This window comes from Raphanus sativus, chromosome 3, assembly GCF_000801105.2.
Source record: "Raphanus sativus cultivar WK10039 chromosome 3, ASM80110v3, whole genome shotgun sequence".
In the NCBI taxonomy this organism is placed as follows: Eukaryota; Viridiplantae; Streptophyta; class Magnoliopsida; order Brassicales; family Brassicaceae; genus Raphanus; species Raphanus sativus.
The window spans coordinates 2,637,276-2,659,448 of record NC_079513.1 but is presented as its reverse complement, the minus strand read 5'-3'; the positions used below and the strand labels follow the sequence as shown (position 1 = coordinate 2,659,448).

The window sequence follows — 22,173 nt, the reverse complement described above, 5'->3', positions numbered from 1 at the left end:
AAACGTCTTCGTAAGACCCACAAAACCGAATCCTCTTTACTTTCAGTCGATCAACGAACTCGGATTCAACAGTTGGCGCCCACCGTGGGGCCTTACAAAGTAACGTTTGCAAGGTTAGTATGAGCTCTGAAAACACACCCATGGCGTTAGAAGGGGGAGCCGCCGCCGATACGCCGGTCGCCGCAACGCCCTCCGTTCCTGAGATGCTGCAAGCTATCATGGCACGCTTCGTTCAACAAGAGGAAACTAACAAAGCTACGAACGAACGTCTCGCTGCACTCGCCGCCGCTTTTGGGACCCTAGATGGCGAAGGCAACGAAGCAGAAACCGCCAGACGACGGTTGTTCGCCACCACGAACCCTAACCCTAACCCTGATGAACCAACCGACGACGCACCCCCGATGCACGTCGATACCACGCAACCGACCGACGGCTCCGACTCTCTTACAAGCCGTCAGATCGCCGACTTGCAACTCTCCTTAAGGGATATCCACTCCAAGATCCACCACGTTAAGACGTCGGCTCCAGAGATCGAACGCGTTCTCGCCTCCACCCAGCGAAACCCTTTCACCCAGCGAATAACAAACGTCAAAATCAAGAAGGCGGAAAAGCTTCGCATCCCTCCGTACACCGGTGTCACAGATCCCACCGATCACATGACAGCTTTTAACATAGCTATGGGTCGGAACCATTTCTCTGACGAAGAGAGAGACGCTGGTCTCTGCCAACTTTTCGTCGAGAGTCTTTCCGGACCGGCCCTCAGCTGGTTCTCTCACCTGAAGGAGCATTCGATCGACAGTTTCCACGATCTATCCGCGTCTTTCCTCAAGAACTATATCATGTGGACGCGTCAAGGCACATCGATGGCTGATTTGTGGAAACTATCTCAATCGTCAAACGACAGCCTCAAGGATTTCATGGAAAAATTCAAAGAAGTACTGTCCAAAGTTCCCGTACCGGATCAAACAGCCGTCGAAGCCCTAACCAACTCCCTATGGATTAACTCCAGGTTCAGGGACTACCTCTACGAGCATCCAGATATCACCATCGAAGACGCCTTGCACAACTCAAAAAACTTCATCAGGCTAGAGGAAGACAAACGAGCTTTCAACGCCAAGCAGCAAGCTCTGAAGCAAGCAGAGGCCAAGACGACGGATGCCCACGAACCACGACAGCACGCACCCTACAACAAAAACGACAGAAGAAAGGGGATCATTTCTGCAGTCGGAGAGAGCGACCAATCGGGCACACCGGCCGCCGTACGGGAACCAGGATGGAATGTATGGGAGCGTGACACCGAGAACAAAACGCAACAGCCTCGAAGTTCCTCCTCCGCTAATCCGAAGAGCTCCTCCGTCAGAGATTTGAGCAAGTACTGCGAATATCATGACATGAAGGGTCATGATACTAAGGAGTGCAGGCATCTCTATGAAGCGTGGCTCGCATCTACCAGCGAAAGTCGCGCGAAGTCCGATCCCTCCAAGCAGAAGACAGCGAAAAACAACAAGAGCTGGAGTAAAAGCAAGGATAAAAAGAAAAAGTCCCAAGGGAAGAAGACAGAGGATTCTTCCCCGAACGATGACGCCGACGAATCGCAACAAGACGATGACTCTACTTCTGACGAAGATAAACCGAAATCTCGCCGGAAGATATTCACGATCCGACCGACGCCATCTCCAACTCCTTCCACGATGGATATACCGAAACCAGACCTGCGACATTCGCTCACTCCGAGAACGGTCCAACCGATCGACAGCCTCGGATCCACCGATAGTACTCTTATGGAAATCGACGCTGAAGAAAAGCGAGGTGACGATTCGGCGAGTAAGCTCAATGCATCCGACGCTCGGCACGTGCTGAATTCCAAGCGAAAGGAACACCTTTTTCGCCAAGACAAACTGAAGAGGTCGAGCGGTCAGATCGACGAGGGAGAGACGATCGATCTCCGCGCCAAGCTTAACTCGAAGTTCTCAGACCTTCGCGAAAAACTCAAGCGGAACAAGACTGATCGTTCCACAGCCGAACCAGAGCCAGTCGTCTCATCTCAACACAAACCTAACGATTTGCGCACTCAGCTCAATTCCCTCCGGGCCGAACGAACGGTGAAACCCTCAACGAAGCTTCACGAGCAATCGCATCGATTGAACGTTATCATAGGAGGGTCCCCTCCCTGCAATGAGTCCGTCCGATCGGTGAAAGAATTTCGTAGGAAGGCAATCACCGCCAAACGCTGGCCCGCCACCCCAGAGACTAGCCCCCAAATTACTTTTTCAGCCGAAGATACCGTGGGCATCCATATGCCTCACAATGATTCACTCCTCATCGACATCGGCATCAGCGACTGCACTGTAACCAAAGTCTTGGTAGATACTGGCAGTTCAGTCGATCTCATCTTCAAGAGCACACTTGTCAAAATGGGAGTGAGCCTCAACGAAATGAAGCCTTCAGCGCGAACACTAACGGGATTTAACGGATCGTCCGAGACTATGCTTGGAACTATACGCCTGCGCGTATACGCCGAAGGCATTGCAAGAAACGTCAAGTTCTCAGTCATTGACGTTCACGCTCCTTATAACGCTATCCTTGGCACGCCCTGGCTCCATTCCATGAAAGCCATTCCGTCTACTTATCACCAGTGCGTCAAATTTCCCGGTAACGATGGACGAATTATCACTCTTCGTGGCGATCAAGCAGCGGCTCGTGACCTACTCGTCGCCGACGTGAAACATCAGAAGGCGACTTCTCACGTTAACACAGTCGCAAAACCAATCCAGAAGATCTATCCCTTGAAGGACGAAATTCTCGAGATAGTCATCGACGATACTGACAAAGCCAAAACCGTCCACATTGGAGCATACCTTCCCGACGAGATGAAGGACAAGCTCATCTCATTCCTTAAAGATAACGTCTCCACCTTTGCTTGGTCAACAGCCGACATGAAAGGGATCGACCCTACCATCACGACGCACGAGCTCAACGTCGATCCCACTTTCAAACCGATTCGTCAAAAGCGGCGCAAACTCGGACCCGACCGATCGAAAGCCGTTAATGAAGAAGTCGAGCGATTGTTAGGGGCAGGATCGATTACCGAAGTGAAATATCCCGAATGGCTGGCAAACCCAGTCGTCGTCAAGAAAAAGAATGGCAAATGGAGGGTCTGCGTCGATTTCACCGACCTGAACAAAGCTTGTCCGAAAGACAGCTTCCCTCTCCCTCACATCGATCGCCTCGTCGAATCAACATCTGGGAATGAGTTGTTGACATTCATGGATGCGTTTTCTGGTTATAACCAGATACTGATGCATCCAGATGATCGAGAGAAGACAGCCTTCATCACTGACCGCGGTATATATTGCTACAAGGTAATGCCATTCGGCCTGAAGAATGCTGGTGCGACGTACCAGCGTCTCGTCAACAGGATGTTTGCCGATCGATTGGGAGTCACAATGGAGGTCTACATTGATGACATGTTGGTCAAATCACCGAAGGCAGCCGATCATATCGATCACCTCAAAGACTGTTTCCTCATCTTGAACGAGTACGGTATGAAACTCAACCCAGCGAAGTGCACCTTCGGAGTCACGTCCGGCGAATTCTTAGGTTACATAGTCACTCAAAGGGGGATCGAAGCAAACCCAAAGCAGATATCTGCCATCCTTGATCTCCCCAGTCCCAAGAACAGCCGCGAGGTGCAACGATTGACCGGTCGCATTGCAGCACTCAACCGGTTTATCTCCCGATCGACTGATAAGTGCCTTCCCTTTTACGATCTGCTGCGCGGCAACAAGAAATTCATCTGGGACGAGCGTTGTGAGGAAGCGTTCGGTCAGCTCAAACGCTATCTCACAACACCACCGGTACTAGCAAAACCAGATAAAGGTGACACGCTATACCTTTACATCGCAGTATCCAATGCGGCCGTTAGTAGCGTACTCGTCAAAGAAGATCGAGGGGAGCAGCGACCGATATTCTATATCAGCCAACGCATGACCGACGCCGAAACACGTTATTCGACGCTCGAAAAAATGGCATTCGCTGTCAGAACTTCAGCACGCAAGTTGAGGCCGTACTTCCAGTCTCATTCGATCGTCGTCCTCACCAACTTCCCGCTACGAACCATCATGCAGAATGCCAACCACTCTGGCAGACTCTCGAAGTGGGCTATTGAACTCAGCGAGTACGACGTGACGTTCCAAAACAGACCAGCCGCCAAATCACAAGTTCTAGCCGATTTTCTCATCGAGTTAACACCTGAACTGGAGCAAGATCTCAAGCTGCCGAGCGACGACTGGATCTTGCATGTCGACGGATCGTCTTCCATCAAAGGCTCCGGGGTTGGCGTCCATCTCCAATCTCCGACCGGCGAACTGCTCCAGCAATCTTTTCGCCTTGGCTTCAAAGCATCCAACAATGAAGCCGAGTACGAAGCTCTCATCGCCGGCCTACGTTTAGCACGAGCTGTCCAAGCGAAACGCATTCATGCGTACTGTGATTCTCAGTTGGTCGCGAATCAGTTTAGCGGCGACTATGACGCCAAGAACGAACGAATGGACGCTTACCTCAAAGTCGTCCACGACCTCACCAGGGAGTTCGAGTCTTTCAAACTTACGAGAATTCCCCGTGGTGAAAACGTTTGCGCAGATGCGCTAGCAGCTCTCGGAAGCAGCCCAGCTGATCAAGTCAAGCGGACTATACCGATCCAACACATTGACAAACCAAGCATCACATTATCTCATGACGCGGACGAACATGTAGCAGCGATCGACGCACCAACCGCCATGGTACCGGTGAGTCGATCGATCAACCTGATGATTCACCTCCTGACTGGCGAATCCCATTCATTCGATACCTATCCAACGGAGAGGTCCCGGAAAACAAGTGGGAAGCCCGCCGTTTGAAAGCTAAGTGTGCGAACTACGTTCTCATTGACGGGCGGTTACATCGATGGACTTCCGCCAAATTTCTTCTCACATGTCTTAATACAGAGGAGGCAGCATTGGCGATGGCAGAAACCCACGAGGGAGGCGCTGGAAACCATTCAGGCGGCCGTTCGTTAGCTCTTAAAGTCAAGAAAGATGGATTCTACTGGCCGACTATGATCGCCGACTGCGAAAATTACGCACGTCGGTGTGATAAGTGCCAACGACACGCATCAGACATACACTGTCCGACTGAACTGCTGCAAACCTCTACCGCTCCATACCCGTTCATGCGTTGGGCGATGGACCTTGTCGGACCGATGCCAAGCTCCAGACAACGAAAGTACATCCTAATCATGACGGATTATTTCACCAAATGGGTAGAAGCGAAGGCACTCGTCAACATCACCGATAAAGAAGTGCAAAACTTCGTGTGGAAGAACATCATCTGTCGGCACGGTCTCCCCTACGAAATTGTCACCGACAACGGTTCTCAATTCATCTCGGGAAACTTTCGTGTTTTTTTGGAACGATGGGGAATTCGCTTGAACACGTCAACGCCCAGAAATCCACAAAGCAACGGTCAGGCAGAAGCCACCAACAAGACAATCATTGCGGGAATTAAAAAACGCCTTGATCTCAAGAAGGGACATTGGGCAGACGAGCTCGATGGTGTACTCTGGTCACACCGAACGACTCCGCGACGGGCGACCGGTCAAACGCCATTCTCTCTAGCTTATGGAGTCGAAGCAATGGCTCCAGCTGAAGTCAACGTGACAAGCTTGCGACGGGCGAAGATGCCACAAAACGCAGAACTCAACAAAGGGATGCTGCTCGATGCTTTGGATGCGATCGAAGAACGACGGGACCAAGCGCTTCTCCGAATCCAAAATTACCAACATCTCGCCGAGTCCTACTACAACAAGAAGGTTCGTGCCAGACCGTTGGAACTTGATGACTTGGTTTTGCGCAAAGTGTTCGAAAACACAAAAGAACGAAACGCCGGCAAGCTGGGAACGAACTGGGAAGGCCCATACAAGATAGTCAAGGTCGTCAAACCGGGGGTATACCGATTGGAGACTTCCACCGGAGAGCAAGTACCGAGAGCTTGGAACGCTTCCAACCTCAAGAAATATTACGTCTAAATTCCTTTCGCCAAAAAAAAAAAAAAAAAAAAAAAAAAAACGAGCGAATGATCTCACCGTCACTTTCGCTCAACACCGAATGGATGACACCACGTCACTTTCATTCAGTTTCCGACAGATGATACCACATCACTTCTGTCATAATCCCGAATGAGCCTGCTCGCGTCACTTTTGCCTCGACTACGGCAAATGACCAAAACACTCATTCGGGCAAATCGAACTACGATCGGCTTGATCCCTCCACGAGGGTACGTAGGCAGCCTAACAAAAGGGTGCAGCCACAATCCCAACCAAAATCATACATTACTTGTGAAAAGTGGGATGGAGCTCTCTTGCGGTACCATACGAATGCACGTAACTACTATCCCAACGGCGGATAACTACGCATCGTATAGCCCGAACAGATTTTGAGTTCTCGCGCGAATGATCTCACCGTCATTTTCGCTCAACACCGAATGGATGACACCACATCACTTTCATTCAGTTTCCGACAGATGATACCACATCACTTCCGTCATAATCCCGAATGAACCTGCTCGCGTCACTTTTGCATCAACTACGGCAAGTGGCCAAGACACTCATTCGGGCAAATGATCGCAGTCTATCCGATTAAGAGCGACTGATCGTCGTCGCGATCTTCGAGCAACCGATAACCAGGCTCCGAGGTGATCGTCAAAGTCGCTGGGAAATGTTGCGGAGGCGAACCTTACTCGACGGTCGATCGATTTACTCCAAGTGCATGCTGTGTTCGATCAACGAGCCTCACCGATCGATCGATATCGTCAGCGTCAATGCACAGCTGGTTAAATCAACAAAGGCTATATTACAGGAACTCCTTAATAAAGCTCAAGACCAGAATAAATAAAAGGCAGACAGAAGCGTCCCGCAGACCAAAGAAAAAACAAAGAGTCGAAATGTTACAACAACAAGCATCCGAGCAAGCAAGCAAGTACGTCGGAGCAAATCAAAAGATGCAACATAGGCATCGCAAACAACAGTCAAGAGACAAATAAGTAGTAAAACAACAACAGACAGTCCAACAATCTCCAGAGAAAGGTGGCTAATCTTCGGCAGTTACATCATCGTGCCTCCCCGCGATCCCCGCTTCCTCCGAATACACAATCGCGGCGTCCTGCTGATCGGTCGAAATCGTCTCAATAGAAGCCTCACGAACTATCTCTAGCGGCGTGTCGGACGGCGGAATGGCAGACTGGATGCCAAGGTTCAGAATAGAAGACCGAAGAGTAGGAACAGCAGCTGGATCAACGGTGCCTACGTTGGAACCAAACTCATCCACGATCGGATCCGGGCCATGCGATGAGTCAAGACCAGGGAAGGCGGGAAGAACGAGATCCTGCTCCGTAATCTCTTCAACAACGGCCTTCTCTAGCTCTGTCTTATACAACGCCTCATTCGCAGCTGAGATATCCTTTAACTTCTTCGGGACAGGCATTCCCCACTCCGCTAACAGACCCACCAAGTCCAACGACCCCACAGCCTGGCTGTGAAGAAGAAGTTTTCCCTCACGATTGTCTCGCTCTTCAATGTACCTCCTGAACCTGTCGAAACGTTCAGTCGCTACAGCCCTGATGCCGCTCTTCGTGGAAACAAGTTCACGACGATGCATCTGCCTTATGCGATCCATCGTCCTCTTCATTCTCCCAGCTTCTTCTTTCTTCTCTGCTTCCAATCGAGCGATCTTAGCCCGAGCGTCCTCCAACTCCTCCTCGAGACCTGCAGCCGTTTCTTCGGCTTGCTTGCGTTCACGGTAGTAACGACTCCGCTCGGCGACAATGTCTCTGGACTTGCTAAGAGCGTCTTCTTTCTGTCTCTCGATTTCCGCCTCCTTGACTTCGATCGTCGCTTCAGCATCAGCAAGATCCAAGGCCGCCTTCCTCAGGGCCAGCTCATAGTCCAGTACGAGTTGATTCTTGCGGATAATCGCCTACAAAAAAAAAACAAAACAGAGAGAAAAGAAAACGATGAGTACAAAAGAAAACAATCGAATCAAGTGATGAATACTCAATTCCGGCCGAACTTACCTCAATGTCAGCTTGGGCCGATCTGCGAAATCTTTCCGAAAGCGCGAGTTCAGAAACCTCTGGCATCACGTGCGCAACTCCCGGGATCCGACGTATCAAGTCAGCGCAAGCACCGGGATCGCTAACAAACGGTACGTCTTTGCTGTAACGAAAAGCTAAGTGCTCGGATGAAGCTAACGGAGGACCTTTAAAAGGGGGATCCGATCCTCCCCAAAGCTGTCCACGAAGCGCAACCGACGGAGACACATCTCGCGGAGTAAGAGATGAGCGATGGCCCTCATCCTCTAACCTCTTCTCACTGACCTCGCCAGAGTCCCCGCCGATCGATCTCTTCCGCTTCACTCCCGACGACTCGACTCTCCTAGCTGAAGTTTCAAGACCCACCGATTGCACTGTCTCGAGAACAGCATGGCTTGTATCAGTCGGGCAACCATCGATCGATCGATCTAACTCTGTCTCACTCTCTGAACCGATCTTAGTTCTCTTGGAATGCTTGGACTTTTTCTTTTTCTTCTTCGATGGATCAACCTCAGCGCTCACGTCACCTAAACCGTCCGCCGCAACGTCGTTCATCGTAATACCCGGCTCCACGCAAGACGGATCAGTTACCTCGTCGCCTTGCCCTGACTCAGACACAGCAGCAAAACTCTCACCATCTAGTTGAGCTCGGAGAATGTCACGATAGCTCGGATATGCTTTCGGAGCTTGTCCCATCGGAAGTTTCAGCCTCTTTCCCTTAGTTTTCGTGCAAGGAAGGTTCGACGGCCAGTCAACTACACAACAAAAAAAAACAACAAAAAAAAATCGGTCATCAAGCAGAAAGAAGGAGGGCGAGATCGTTCACCAATCGAATAAGCGACGATGATCAACCAAAAGAGAGTTGTGAGAAACGTACATTGAGCAATCCGTTTTCGTTGACGACGGATCCTCTTATGATCGAAGTTCCCCCACTCTTGCTGGCCAAGCGCAACAATTTTCGACAGGTCCTCCCAGAAAGTATCAGACGATCCCTCGTCGGTCGGATAACCAACTGCAAAGCAAAAAGAAAGAAAACACAAGCGGAGAAGTAAGAAATCGATAAAGTCAAGGGAATCGCTCAGCATAGGCTATCTACCAAAGTCGCAGCCCCATAAAACGCGGAGGTCATCGCTTGGAATCTCTTCAAAGGCAAACTCATCCGCCTTCACGTAAAAATAAGAACGCTGCCAGTCCTTTGGAGCTCGTGAAGGATGACCCGTTAGGATACGAACACACGACCGCATCTGCACCGCATAGAAACCGTTCGGTCGCGGCTGAGCCTGCGTAAGCTCTTCGAAGATACGGTCGGACATCGCGACACCAATCTCCGACGCCATCACCATTAGCGCTACTGCGATTCGGATCGCTCCAGTCATTAGCTGGGTAAGCGCAATACCTCGTCGGAAGCAGTAAGAAGTGATCAAACGAGGGATTGGAAACCAAAGCTTTGAATCTTTCTCAAAGAAAGACTCATATATGCAATGATAACCAACCGGAGCAGACCAGGGACGTTGATCGGCCCTAGGAACCATGAAAGTAACACCATGCGCTTTGCAACCCCTCAGCAACGATGACACCGACCGAAACGAAGAACACGTCGGTGAAACATCTTCCCACTCGTGACTCGCAGGACGCGAGTCCTTCGAGGGAAGATCCAAAAGCTGTTCGATCGATCCGTCGGTCTTAAGACGAAACTGAGTCATACGCTGACGATTCCACAGACCGGACTCAGCTGCCTCTTTGCTACGCTCCACCCGACTCAAACCCGGACGCAACCCATCGGATGCGGGATCGACAGACTCCGAATCACGCGTGATCGATCGATCGGTAGATCCACTAAGGATATTATCTCCAGCTCTAGCTTCATCGTTAGTACCATTCCCTCCCGGATCTCCTCTAGCAATCTCGCTACCCAAACTGAAATCAGGAGCGATCGCGTCGCTGTGACAAGGAGGGCCGGCCCTAATCGCGGAATCCATCAACTTCGGGACGACCGGTAGATTCGTCGGCGAACGATCGGAGATCTGAATCCCTTTGCCTTTCTCATGCGATGAGTATCTCCTCTGCGGCGGCGACATCAGTCAATCGATCGGTCGACGGCAATTCCGGTGGTCGGAATCGGCACAAGCGCCGCAGATCGAAACACAAAAAAAAAAAAAAAAAAAAAAAAAAAAAGGGAGGAAGGGGAAAACGAGAAAAGAGAGAGAAAGGGGAAAGAGGGAATACCTTGTTGACCTAAGAAGAAGTGAAGAGATAAGAAGGAAGAGTGCTATTTATAGCAAAAATTAACGGGCTTCACGAACAGTGCACTAATCAGACTTATTGGGCCCGTTAATCAAAATTCTGCAGCATTTAAAAGGGAAAAGGAAATTAGTCAAATCAAGAGGAGGACCGACCCGAGATCGTCAGTCGATCGATCGAAAAAATGACGATCGGTCGTTCGAGAACTCGCCAGAAAGACAATCTCAGGTTGGTCTGAACCTTGTCCTCCCCAACCGAACTAGGGGAGGGGCTAACCCCGGTCTCTCCACCAGCGATCGATTGACCGCAGCTTTTGGAGAAGGACCGATTCATGCTCACCGATCGATCGCTCGCAAAGACAACGAATGCAGGAGATCAACCCATTTGGAGCACAACGGAAGTAACCTAAGCTTGTTATCCTCCAAACCAAAACCCGATACTCCCGCACCCGTCGATCGATCGAACAGCCCTAGCTTGAGAACGATCGATCGGCTCCATTGGAAACGTCCCATCGCACGACTGATCAATTGATCGCCCAGAAAATGCATGCAACACCAACGAGATCAAACACGACCGAACACGGCGAAACGATCAACGATCGATCAACTGATGATCTCGGGTCAACAGCGACCCGCCTGATTACCAAACCCAATGAACGAGATGCACTCTCATTTGACACATGCAGCATCAAACCCGTTATTCTCAGAACCATGATCTTACTACCCACCACGAGACACCTACAGTCTCTCGCCAGTGGAGTGGGGGGGGGGGCTTACTGTTGGAGACGGATTTAACATCCCTCCACAAGGCCCATCGAATAACGGTATGCGATCCGTCGACATTAGAAGCCCATTTTGAGATATGTTCGATGGACTAGATCGATCGGTCAAACCGGATGACTGATCGATCGGTTAGACTTATTTCGACTCGATACGCCATCGTTTGGCGAGGAAGCCCACGAACACGAATTCAGGCCCAAAGGTTCTAGGGCGAACAAGTCCTAGGGCGAACGAAGGGTAAAGGAACGAGAGCTATAAAAAGAGGTCGAAGGAGAAAGAGATGGGGATCCGAAATACACTTTAGAGCACTGACGGCAAGATTAGGGTTTACCAACCAATCGATCTACCTTGTGTTCTTGCCGGCGCTTTCAGCAAAGCTCCGGCCTTTTCTTTCTTTCGTTTCACCTCCTTGTAGTCCGTTCAAACTCATTCACTAATCAATAAAACGTCTTCGTAAGACCCACAAAACCGAATCCTCTTTACTTTCAGTCGATCAACGAACTCGGATTCAACAAGTTTCTAAGCACTATAGAAAATGCAGCTGTCTTTCGAAGTCTCACCGAAGATAAAGCGGTCAAGACTTGAGTTGGGAACAAACTCGTAGACAAGAATCTCTTCATCTCCTTCATTACAGAAACCAAGAAGCTTAACCAGATTCTTATGCTCGAGTCTTGTCAAGATTGAAACCTCATTCCTAAACTCTATACCTCCTTCTGAACCTCTGGTTAATCTCTTCACCGCTATCTCTTTCCCGTTTAGTAATATCCCCTGTAACCGGTTATTAAGATTTTACTCACCTAAGACTAAGATCTCAATAATATAAGTAGGAAAAAAAATGTTATTTACTACCTTATAGACCGTACCAAATCCACCTTGGCCAAGCTTATTTTCAGGTGAAAAATCAGCTGTTGCCATTGAGATCATATCAAGATTGAACCGTAACATAAATTGACCATCTGAATTAGAGTATTCTGCACAACCAACTAAAACGAAATGAAATAAGTCTTACAATAAGAAAGGTTGACTAAGGCAAGAAAGAAGAAGGTGCACTTACCATTTATTCCCTTGTTTAATTTTCTCCTCCGAGCTTTTACTTTGTAGAAACCAACAAATACCAAAAAATTAATGAAAGCAAGAACCACAATTATCGTGATAATTCCCGTATGCATCCTTCTTCCTGAAAATTTTAAACAATTGTTATTGCTCTGATGAGTACCTCTATTGACTTCTTTATCTTACAAAATCTTACACACTTGTTATTAGTCTAATAAAAGTAAAAAATTCGTAACTCATTTGTTTTGACCTTTCTTATCTGGTATAGAGCTCCCCTTTTCCGGAACCTGAGGTCGATGGATCACAGGAAACCTCGTAACATTACCAAAAGAACTATGGAAAGAATCCAGATCCCACCTGAATAAACAGCTCGGAAGACTAGCCATGCCCCCTTTTCTTCCCCGGAACTGTTCTCTAAAGTATCCCACACAATCTCCCAAACAGTGTTTGCAATCTTGGGACGTTATGTCGGGTGTGCATTGCATCAGCATGTAAACATTTGGAAAGTCCGTGAACTCGGCTTTAACGACACTATAGTACTTATGTACCAAGGAACTATCAGGTTTTGTGGCAGCCTCGAGGGTCATATTAACCGTTGACTCCCACTGTTGCATGAAAAGGTTCATGTCGACAGATTGCCCAATATGATCTGGATTTGCCTCTATTAAAGGAGGTATGAGCTCGAAGCTCCCGAAAGATTGGTTTGAGGAACGAACAAGACACCAAAAACGGTCTTCATCGTCACTGCTCCAAACGAACGAGTTCGTGATGTTTCCACAACTCGTTTGTGTATCCAGAGTCAAGCTTTCGAGACAACGGAAACAAGCTTTTTGCTCGTAGTATTTTTCACAGAAGCCAAGAGCGTAAACTGTGTTGGGATAACTGCCGAGTGAAGCGTTGTAGAATCCGCTGTTTGTGACGACATTATTAGCAAGAGTAGAGAAAAGATCACGGCGATTCTTAACGTAGCTGCTGTTGCCGGCTAAGCTTCCAAAACACCTGGCGCCGTTAACAACTTTGAGAGTCTGATGAAAAAGAAGAGTAGAAGCGAGGATGATCATCAAAGCTGGGAATTTCCACATTTTTTTTTTATGTAAGATACCAATTTTTCTTTTCATTCTTCTACTTCTTAGTTAACTATTGTCAATAAGTTAATAATAATCGATTTTAGAACATTGTAATGTTTCTTTATTCCATGGTAGGGTATGAGAAAATGTGGATTGTTTTATTTTCTGAGATGGGTTGATTACTAAAACAGGATGAAAATTTATTTATATCTTATATGGACACCGAAACTTCAAAAGTGTGTGAAACTCGTACTGATGCAAAAATAAAGTGTTTGTTTTAGGTACAAAACTTAGGTTCACCCCACCATTTAAATTCACCACACCATTTATAACTAATAAAAATGACATGTAGATAATTAAATAAAATATATTAAATTTATTTTAAAATATTTTAAAAAGAATAATGACAATTCTAAACAACAAATCTTAATTGTTAAACCCTAAAAATTAATTTCTAATTCCAAACCTTATACCCTAAATCAAAATTCTATATCCTAAACCCAAATCCTAGACCCTGACTCCAAACCCAAATTATATACCCTAAACCCAAACCCAAATTCTAAACCCTAAACCCAAACCATAAATCTTAAATCTAAACCAAGTACCCTAAACCCAAACCATAAACCTTAAATCTAAATCTAATACCCTAAATCTAAACCCTAGACCCTAAACCAAAATCATAGACCCTAAACTCAAACTGTATACCCTAAACCCAAATCCTAGATCTTAAATCCAAACCGTAAACCCTAAAATTTAAATTTAAATTTAGGGTTACGGTTTGGGTTTAAGATCTAGGATTTGGGTTTAGGGTATACGGTTTGGGTTTAGGGTTTAGGATTTGGGTTTATGGTCTAGGATTTAGATTTAGGGTATTAGATTTAGATTTAAGGTTTATGGTTTGGGTTTAGGGTCTAAGATTTGGATTTATGGTTTGGGTTTAGGGTCTAAGATTTGGGTTTAGGGTATAGGATTTTGGTTTAGGGTATAGAGTTTGGATTTAGAAATTAATACTTAGGATTTAAAAATTAAGATTTGTGGTTTAGAATTGGCATTATTCTTTTTTAACTATTTTAAAAGAAATTTATAATGTTTTATTTAATTATCTACATGTTATTTTCATTGGTTATAAATGGTGTGGTGAATTTAAAGGTTCATCATAGGGGGTGAACCTAAGTCTTGTCCTTGTTTTAGGGTCTAATTGTGCAGGATGCAATGGGCTGATTAAATATTAAAAAATTATGTTATGTATTTTTATTCATTGTTTGACATATTCAAACAGACTTACTTTTCTGATATATTGAAATTTAAATAAAACATTATTCAAAAATAAAAATTTACGAACTAAAATATATGATTGTTAGATAAAATTTTAATTTGCATTCAAATGGATTGTCTATGTGAATGTCTATTTGAACACTGTCTTTTTAAGACATAAGTTTTCTAAATCGTTATTCATTATGGAAATTAAATACTGTCTTTCATAACATCTATACTATTATTTGCGAAGTGATTTTTCGCAACGGAACTCTCACGTTAAAAGTCAGAGCGGTTAATATCGTTTATACCCTTAATGAATAAAATTTATAAATTACTTAAAAAAACGAATTTAAATGATTATATTAGATAAATGATCAAAATTAATAATTAATAATAATAATTATTATCCAAAATCCATAAATATATATTTTAAAATAAAAAGATAATGATATATATATATATATATTGTGATTATCCGAAATATCTTTTAATAAAACTTAAAAATTAAAAAAAAACAGAAATACATAACTAAATAATAATCAATTAATATTATTACTTTTATATAATTAAAAAGATAATATTGAGTGATTTCTAATTTTTATTAATAATGAATATAGTATACATAATAATTTTCAAGACAAAATTAAAATTATTACTTTTATATAATTGAAAATAATATTGAGTGATTTCTAAAATTTATTTATTAATAATTAATATAATATACATAAGAATTTCCAAGAAAAAAATCATAATACATAAGAATAGTCAAATGAAAAAAATACGGATTTACCATTATAATATTTTAATTAGTAATTATTGTATTAATAAGTAACTATAAAATGTATATGCCCGCATATGCGGGCGAAACACCTAGTTCAATTTATTTTAAATTAGATATCGTTTAAAATTTTTATAATAATTTTTTTAAAATAGTTAATTATTGTTATTTTCATATTTAACTATTAGAATTTTATTATATTAATTGTTTATCGTTATTTCATTAAGGTAAAAATAAACTAATAGAAAATCGGATTAAAATCATAAAATATCATAAACTCTTGTAACAGAAATTTAACTTTACTATATTTGACAGCTCTATTTCTAAGGGAAATCTATGACACTTTTTTTTTTGACGCTGATTCATTATGATATTACAATTATGATATGAGAAAGATTACATAGACGCTTTAACTCCATTGGAAATTTCTAAGTTGGCTGCTTGACGACTTAACTCCATTCAGATCTACTTGCCTATACTAACTCCATTGTATATTTCCAAGTTGGCTGAATTGACTCCATTCAGATCTACTTGTCTACTAACTCCCTTTGAAATTTTCAAATTGGCTGCTTAACTAGTTGACTCTGCTCAGATCAACTTGTCAATATTGTTTGGAAAAGGAAACGACGTTGTTTTACAAGTGTTGAACTTTGGATGACACTACTGCAGTGTTTATCCTGCATGGCCTAGGTGGACGCGTGAAATTTCCATGTTCATTGCATTTCACTTGAGTAATTGAGGGAAGAAAAGTCTTTATCTTGCTCCTTTTTCTATTTTTGTCTGATCGTCATATAAGATATTTTTTGGTATAATACGTCATTGGATCAGCCGTTAATTATTAATAAAGATGGACAAATCTGCTCTCTTATTCACCTTGTTATATCGTGTACCCTTCCTTTTTCTTAGCTATCAAAAGTCTTTATCTTGCCATTTTTAGCGTTGAGAACTTCAATTACCGATCTTTGAATGGGCATGACTCATGGAGATAACAAAAAGACAATTGTAAATCAAATCTTGATAAATAATACTCCTTTTTCATAAAAATGTCGTTTTGACAACTTTTCTTCTTACATAAAATATGATTTTATAATTTTAAAGTAATTTGTATGTATTTTAATATTAATAATAATTGTAAAATAGCATGGGACCTTGTGGTTGAGAGGTAAACTAACAGATCTGAAACGCCAATGCATTTCAATTTCGATTCACCTGCTGTGTAGAACTAAATTATATTGTTCATCGGCATCTATACAAAGAAAGTCTCTTTGTGGGCGACACTTCCCTTTGAGAATTATTTGAGGTATTCCATAGGTCCAAGATACCCTCAGATTAGTCATATTTTTTTGTAGATATTATTTTTTATAAATTATTTTATTTATTTCAAAAATTATTGATTAAATAAATATAATTATTAATGACATATATTAATGAATTTAAATTATTTCTTTAATTTATGCAAAAAAGGCAAAATAACATTTTTATGTCAAATGTCAAAAGTATCATATAGTTTTTATTAAGGTTTCTAGAACTTAGGATTGTATTTATTCATACTTTTTACAACTCACTTTCTCAGTTTAATACAATTAGAATATTTGTTATACCTTTAAACAACATATTCTCTCTCTGATATTGATGTTCTAAATTTTGTTGTTGTACTTAAAAGGTTAATGTTTTAGATTTCAATTAATGTATTTTTTTTCAAAATTAAAACATAAATTTAAATATAAAAATATAAAATTGATTTTATTGGAAATCAAATAAACTTTAAATTCATTAAAAGTAAATTAAAAAATAATAACAAACCAATGTTTAATTCCTATTAATACAACAACAACATTATAAGAGGAAATATAATTTAGTAACATATAACTCAACGAGAACTCAACTCCGTGAAAGCATTGCTCATGGACATTGTACCATCTTCAGACTGAGGATGACTTTCTGTGAAAGCAGGAGCCTTAGGTAATGGAATGTTGATGGTCTCACTTCCAAACCAAACCATTACAGAGCTCATTGTTGGTCTATTTGTTGGGTTCTCTTGAACACACAACAAACCAGTCTGGATCAATTTAATAATCTCGACACTCGAATTTTTACCAATATAGGATCAATTATAACCTCAGGCCTTCCTTCAGTCCATCTCTTCCATGCCTGGACCAAAAGAAAAGTTACATTTTTACTTTCTACATAGTTTGAAGATACGTGAAGATTGATATGTCGAGAAACTTACAAAAGCTGCAATTCCTTCTCTTTCAAAGCTATTATTTCTGTGACCACTTATCATTTCTAGAAGCACAATACCGAAGCTATATACATCAGATTTGGCTGAGATTTGCCCGTGATTCAAGTATTCTGGAGCCATATATCCACTGCATATATGAAACTAATATATAACGTTAGTTGATGGTGAACACATTTACATGTCTTCAGAGCTGATTGATATGTTTTTACCGGGTTCCAGCTATTCGTTTTGTTTCAGCTTGAGTTTCATCGGTTTCAAACAGCCTCGCTGTCCCAAAATCTGCAACTTTTGGATTCATCTCTGCATCTAAAAGGATGTTGCTTGCCTTCAAGTCCCGGTGAATAATTTTTAGCTGAGAATCTTCATGGAGATAAACAAGACCTCGAGCAATGCCTTCTATAATTTTAAACCTCACTTCCCACGTAAGAAGTGAACGCTTTTCCTCATCTGCAGATTTATAAGAAACACTTTTGTTGCTAAGAGTTTCTAAAAACTATAGAAAATGCAGCTGTCTCTCACAAAGCCTGTCCTATCCAAAATTATTTTAGGATATAAAAAAATCTTTTATAATTTTATATAATAGTACTTTTTATCTTTTTATAATTCATTTAATATTTTTACTGTTAAATATTTTCCAGATTTTTTTAGTGTATTGTATATCAGAGAATGTAAATCATAAATTAATTTATAAGTGTTTTTTTACTTATGGCTCTTGTATACGATGGAACTCTATTAGAATGTTTCATATAAATGGGTTCTGTTCCGGCAATGGTCTTCCGAAGTCTTACCAAAGATAAAGCGGTCAAGACTTGAGTGGGAGAGAAACTCGTAGACAAGAATCTCTTCATCTCCTTCATTGCAGAAACCAAGCAGCTTAACCAGATTCTTATGCTGTAGTCTTGTCAAGAGTAAAACCTCATTCCTAAACTCTATATCTCCTCCTGCACCTCTGGTTAATCTCTTCACAGCTATCTCTTTCCCGTTAAGTAGTGTCCCCTGAAACCGGTACGTTTTCAAGATTTGTTACTCATCCAAGACCAAGATCTCAATAATAGAAAATATGTTTTAAAAAATATATTTATTTTATCTAATTCGAAACCAATTTTTGTTTATTTATTTTATTAATGTACCAAATATTAATTTATAGAAATTATACTATACTACCTTATAGACAGTTCCGAATCCACCTTGCCCAAGCTTATTTTCAGACGAAAAGTCAGCCGTTGCCAATAAGATGATATCGAGATTGAACCGTAACATAAGTTGACTATCTGAATCAGAGTATTCTGCACAACCAACTAAAATGAAAAAAAAATAAGTCATCAGGAAGCTTGACTGGAGCAAGAAACAAGGTGCACTTACCATTTATTCCGTTGTTTAATTCTATCTTCCAAGCCTTCACTTTATAGAAACCAATAAATACCAAAAGATTGAAGAAAGTAAAAACCACAATTATCGTGATAATTCCCCAATGCAGGCTTCTTCCTGAAATTACTAAACCCATGTTAGTCTAATAATCTCTTTATTATATATATTACAACATATGTCTTACCTTTTTTATCTGGTATAGAGCTCCCTTTTTCCTGAGGCTGAGGTCGAGGAAGTGCTAGAACTCTTGTAACGTTATCAAAAACACCATGGAAAGAAAATAGATCCCACCTGAACAAACAGCTCGGGCGACTAACCATGCCCCCTGTTCTTCCCGGAAACTGTTCTCTAAAGTATTTCAGACAAACTTCCAAACATTGCTTGCAATCTTGGGAAGTTATGTCTGGCGTGCATTGCGCCAGCATGTAAACATTCGGAAACGCTGTGAACTCGGCTTTAACGGCACTATAGTAGTTATGTACAGAGGATGTATCAGGTTTTGTGGCAGCCTCGAGGGTCATATTAACGGTGTATTCCCACTGTTGCCTGAAAAGGGTCATGTTTATAGATGGCCCGATATGATCTGGACTTATCCCTGTAACAGGAGGACTAAGCTCGAGGTTCCCAAAAGAATGGTTTGACGAACGTAAAAGACAAGAAACACGGTCTTCATCGTCACTGCCCCATATGAACGAATCCATGATGGTTGGACAATCCCTTTGTGTTTCAAGGGTCATTCTTTCGAGACAACTGAGACAAGCTTTTGGCATGAAGCCTCTTGCGCAGAGGCCAAGAGCATAGACTTTGTTGGGATTTTGGCCGAGTGAAGCGTTGTAGAATCCGCCGCTAGTGAGGACTTTAATAGTAAGAGTAGAGAAGAGATTGCGGCGATTCTGAGCGTAGCTGCTGTTGCTGGCTAAGCTTCCGTAACACTTGACGCCATTAACAACTTCGAGGGTTTGAAGGAAAACGAGAAGAGAAGAAGCGAGGATGATCATCAAGGGTTTCCCCATAATTTTATGTACTATAGCAAATGTTTTTTTTCTAAGTTGGCAAATGTTTTCTTTTCTTGTACTTCTACGTTATAAATTGTTATATTTGTAGGTCTCTTTCTTTATTCCATTCCATGGTAGGGTGAGAAAATGTGTATTGTTTATTTTAATGATGAAAGTTTGTGTTGATTATTTAAACATAACGGATATAATCTATATTTATATGGTCCTTGTTGGGAATAAAATAATGAAAAAATTACTAGAATATTATGGAAAAGTTGGTTTATGACTAGAGTAACATATATTTTTTAAAAAAATTAGTAGAATATTTGTAGACCTCTAGTAAATTACAATTAAAACTTTTAATTAATTTCTTAATTAAAATTATTTTTATACATTAAATCCACATCACTAATTAAGTATCCACATCAGCAATAAAGAACAATCAACCATCTTTTTAATTACGTAAACGCTGAAAAAAGCACAATAACATAACACAACTTCATCGAAGAACTAAAGGAACCCTATCTGCATCTTCCCTGAAATAGTCGTCGACATCGTGTTTACTCCCTCTTCCTCGAACTAACTCTCTATCTTGTCTTCTCCGATATCGTCTTCCCCGAAATCATCGTCTCCAATCGTCTTTATGAAATCTTCTTCGCTGCAATCGCCCGAAATCATCTTCTCTGCTGTGTTTTTCGAGTTTATGATTGAGTTTTATTTTATGTTGTGTCTGAGTTACTTTTCTTTTAAGGATGGTTTATATATGCAGTAGTGGCTGAGTTACTTCCCGCCAATCTCCGAAAACCTACCTATAAGAAGTGTGCATTCCAAGGAGAAAAAGCAAATACATTCCAACAAACACCCAAATCAACAATTGTGGGATGTATTTATTTAAGTTTGTTTGTGATTTGATACCTATATTTGAATAATCTAATTTTTTTTCCATGTCTGATTGAAGGAGAAGATTGAACAAAAAGAGAATGGATGAGATGGAAAGAAGTGACGGATTCAGCAGACACGACACAGTGGAGTTCACTGAAGCTTGGAAATATGGCGGAGTTATCACCAGAATGATACAGAAAACCTGTATTTTTTGTTTTTCTATGTAAAAAACATAACTTATCTATGTATTTTGTATTTGAATTATTCTATGTTTACACACTCAGCTGTGTCATTTATATATCTCATCCGTGTTGTTTATATAACTCAGCCGTACCTCAAATATATCATAAAATCAGAAAATGTTTATATAACTCAGCCGGGTTATTTAGATAACTCAGCCGTATATCGTTTATAAAACTCAATCATACCTCAAACATACCCTAAAATCAGAAAATGTTTAAATAACTCAGCCTTGTCGTTTAGATAACTCAGCCGTATCGTTTACACAAATCAGCAATACGTCAAACGTACCCTAAAATCAGAAAATGTTTTATATAACTCAGCCGTGTCGTTTAGATAACTCAGCCGTATTGTTTATATAATTCAGCCATATCTCAAACATACCCTAAAATCGGAAAACATAATTCAAGTACTTTAAAAAGTTATATTGAAGATCATCTTATCAATATCAAGTGAATATAAATCAACTGAATGTGTATAGTTTCTTGAATTTTCAAGTTAAGACTTTAACTTGATCTTGAGATATATGTTCTCTTACAATCACTTATACAATTCTTACTTACAAGACTCTAACTTTAATCTTTTCTTAAATTTAAACCTCAAATCCTAAACTATAAAATCATAAAGTTATAAAAATTATAAAGTTTATCTTTAAACATTAAGTCTGATATTTTTTATTATTTAAAGATTAAGGTTTATGTTTAAAGTTTAGGTTTATAATTTAGGTTAAAACTCTTACATTTTGAAAACTCCTTCGGTTGTTATAAGCTCTTGCCTTATTTTTCTATATTTTGAAACCATTTGAATGCTTTTGGATATGCTGGTTTTTCAGATCTGAGAAAGACTTAGAAGAATTCCAGAGAAATCTTCTCGGAAGACTTATAACATTTAATGCACTAAACAACTTCCTAGAAGTCTTCTTAAAATCTTATGGAAATCTTCTGGGAGAGTCTTCTCTCATGTCAAATAGAATTCAAGCTTATCTTTATGGAAGAATAATCTATAATAGTTTTGTTTATGATCTGTTTTTTATTTGTATGTGTATTCTTTTATTTGTGATTTTTTTTGTAAATTTGAAAAGATATTAATGAAAATTTTTGGTAAATATGTTCATGTCTACAATATTATCTTGCCAAAAGTACTTGAC

At 41.5% G+C, this 22,173-nt stretch overlaps 1 protein-coding gene and 1 pseudogene across 1 annotated transcript; both read right to left on the bottom strand.

Annotated features, from left to right (window-relative positions):
• Positions 1-6,900: 6,900 nt before the first annotated feature.
• On the bottom strand, positions 6,901-13,421 carry LOC108808658 (cysteine-rich receptor-like protein kinase 40). Its single transcript, XM_057006105.1, has 4 exons — positions 12,448-13,421; positions 12,199-12,321; positions 11,994-12,127; positions 6,901-8,009 (listed from the first exon to the last, which is right to left on the bottom strand). Exons 1-4 carry the CDS (start codon positions 13,313-13,315, stop codon positions 7,125-7,127), a joined length of 2,010 nt encoding a protein of 669 aa, XP_056862085.1. The 5' UTR covers positions 13,316-13,421; the 3' UTR covers positions 6,901-7,124.
• Positions 13,422-17,040: 3,619 nt separating this feature from the next.
• On the bottom strand, positions 17,041-20,042 carry LOC130509848 (putative cysteine-rich receptor-like protein kinase 39; annotated as a pseudogene).
• Between the last annotated feature and the right edge of the window lie 2,131 nt (positions 20,043-22,173).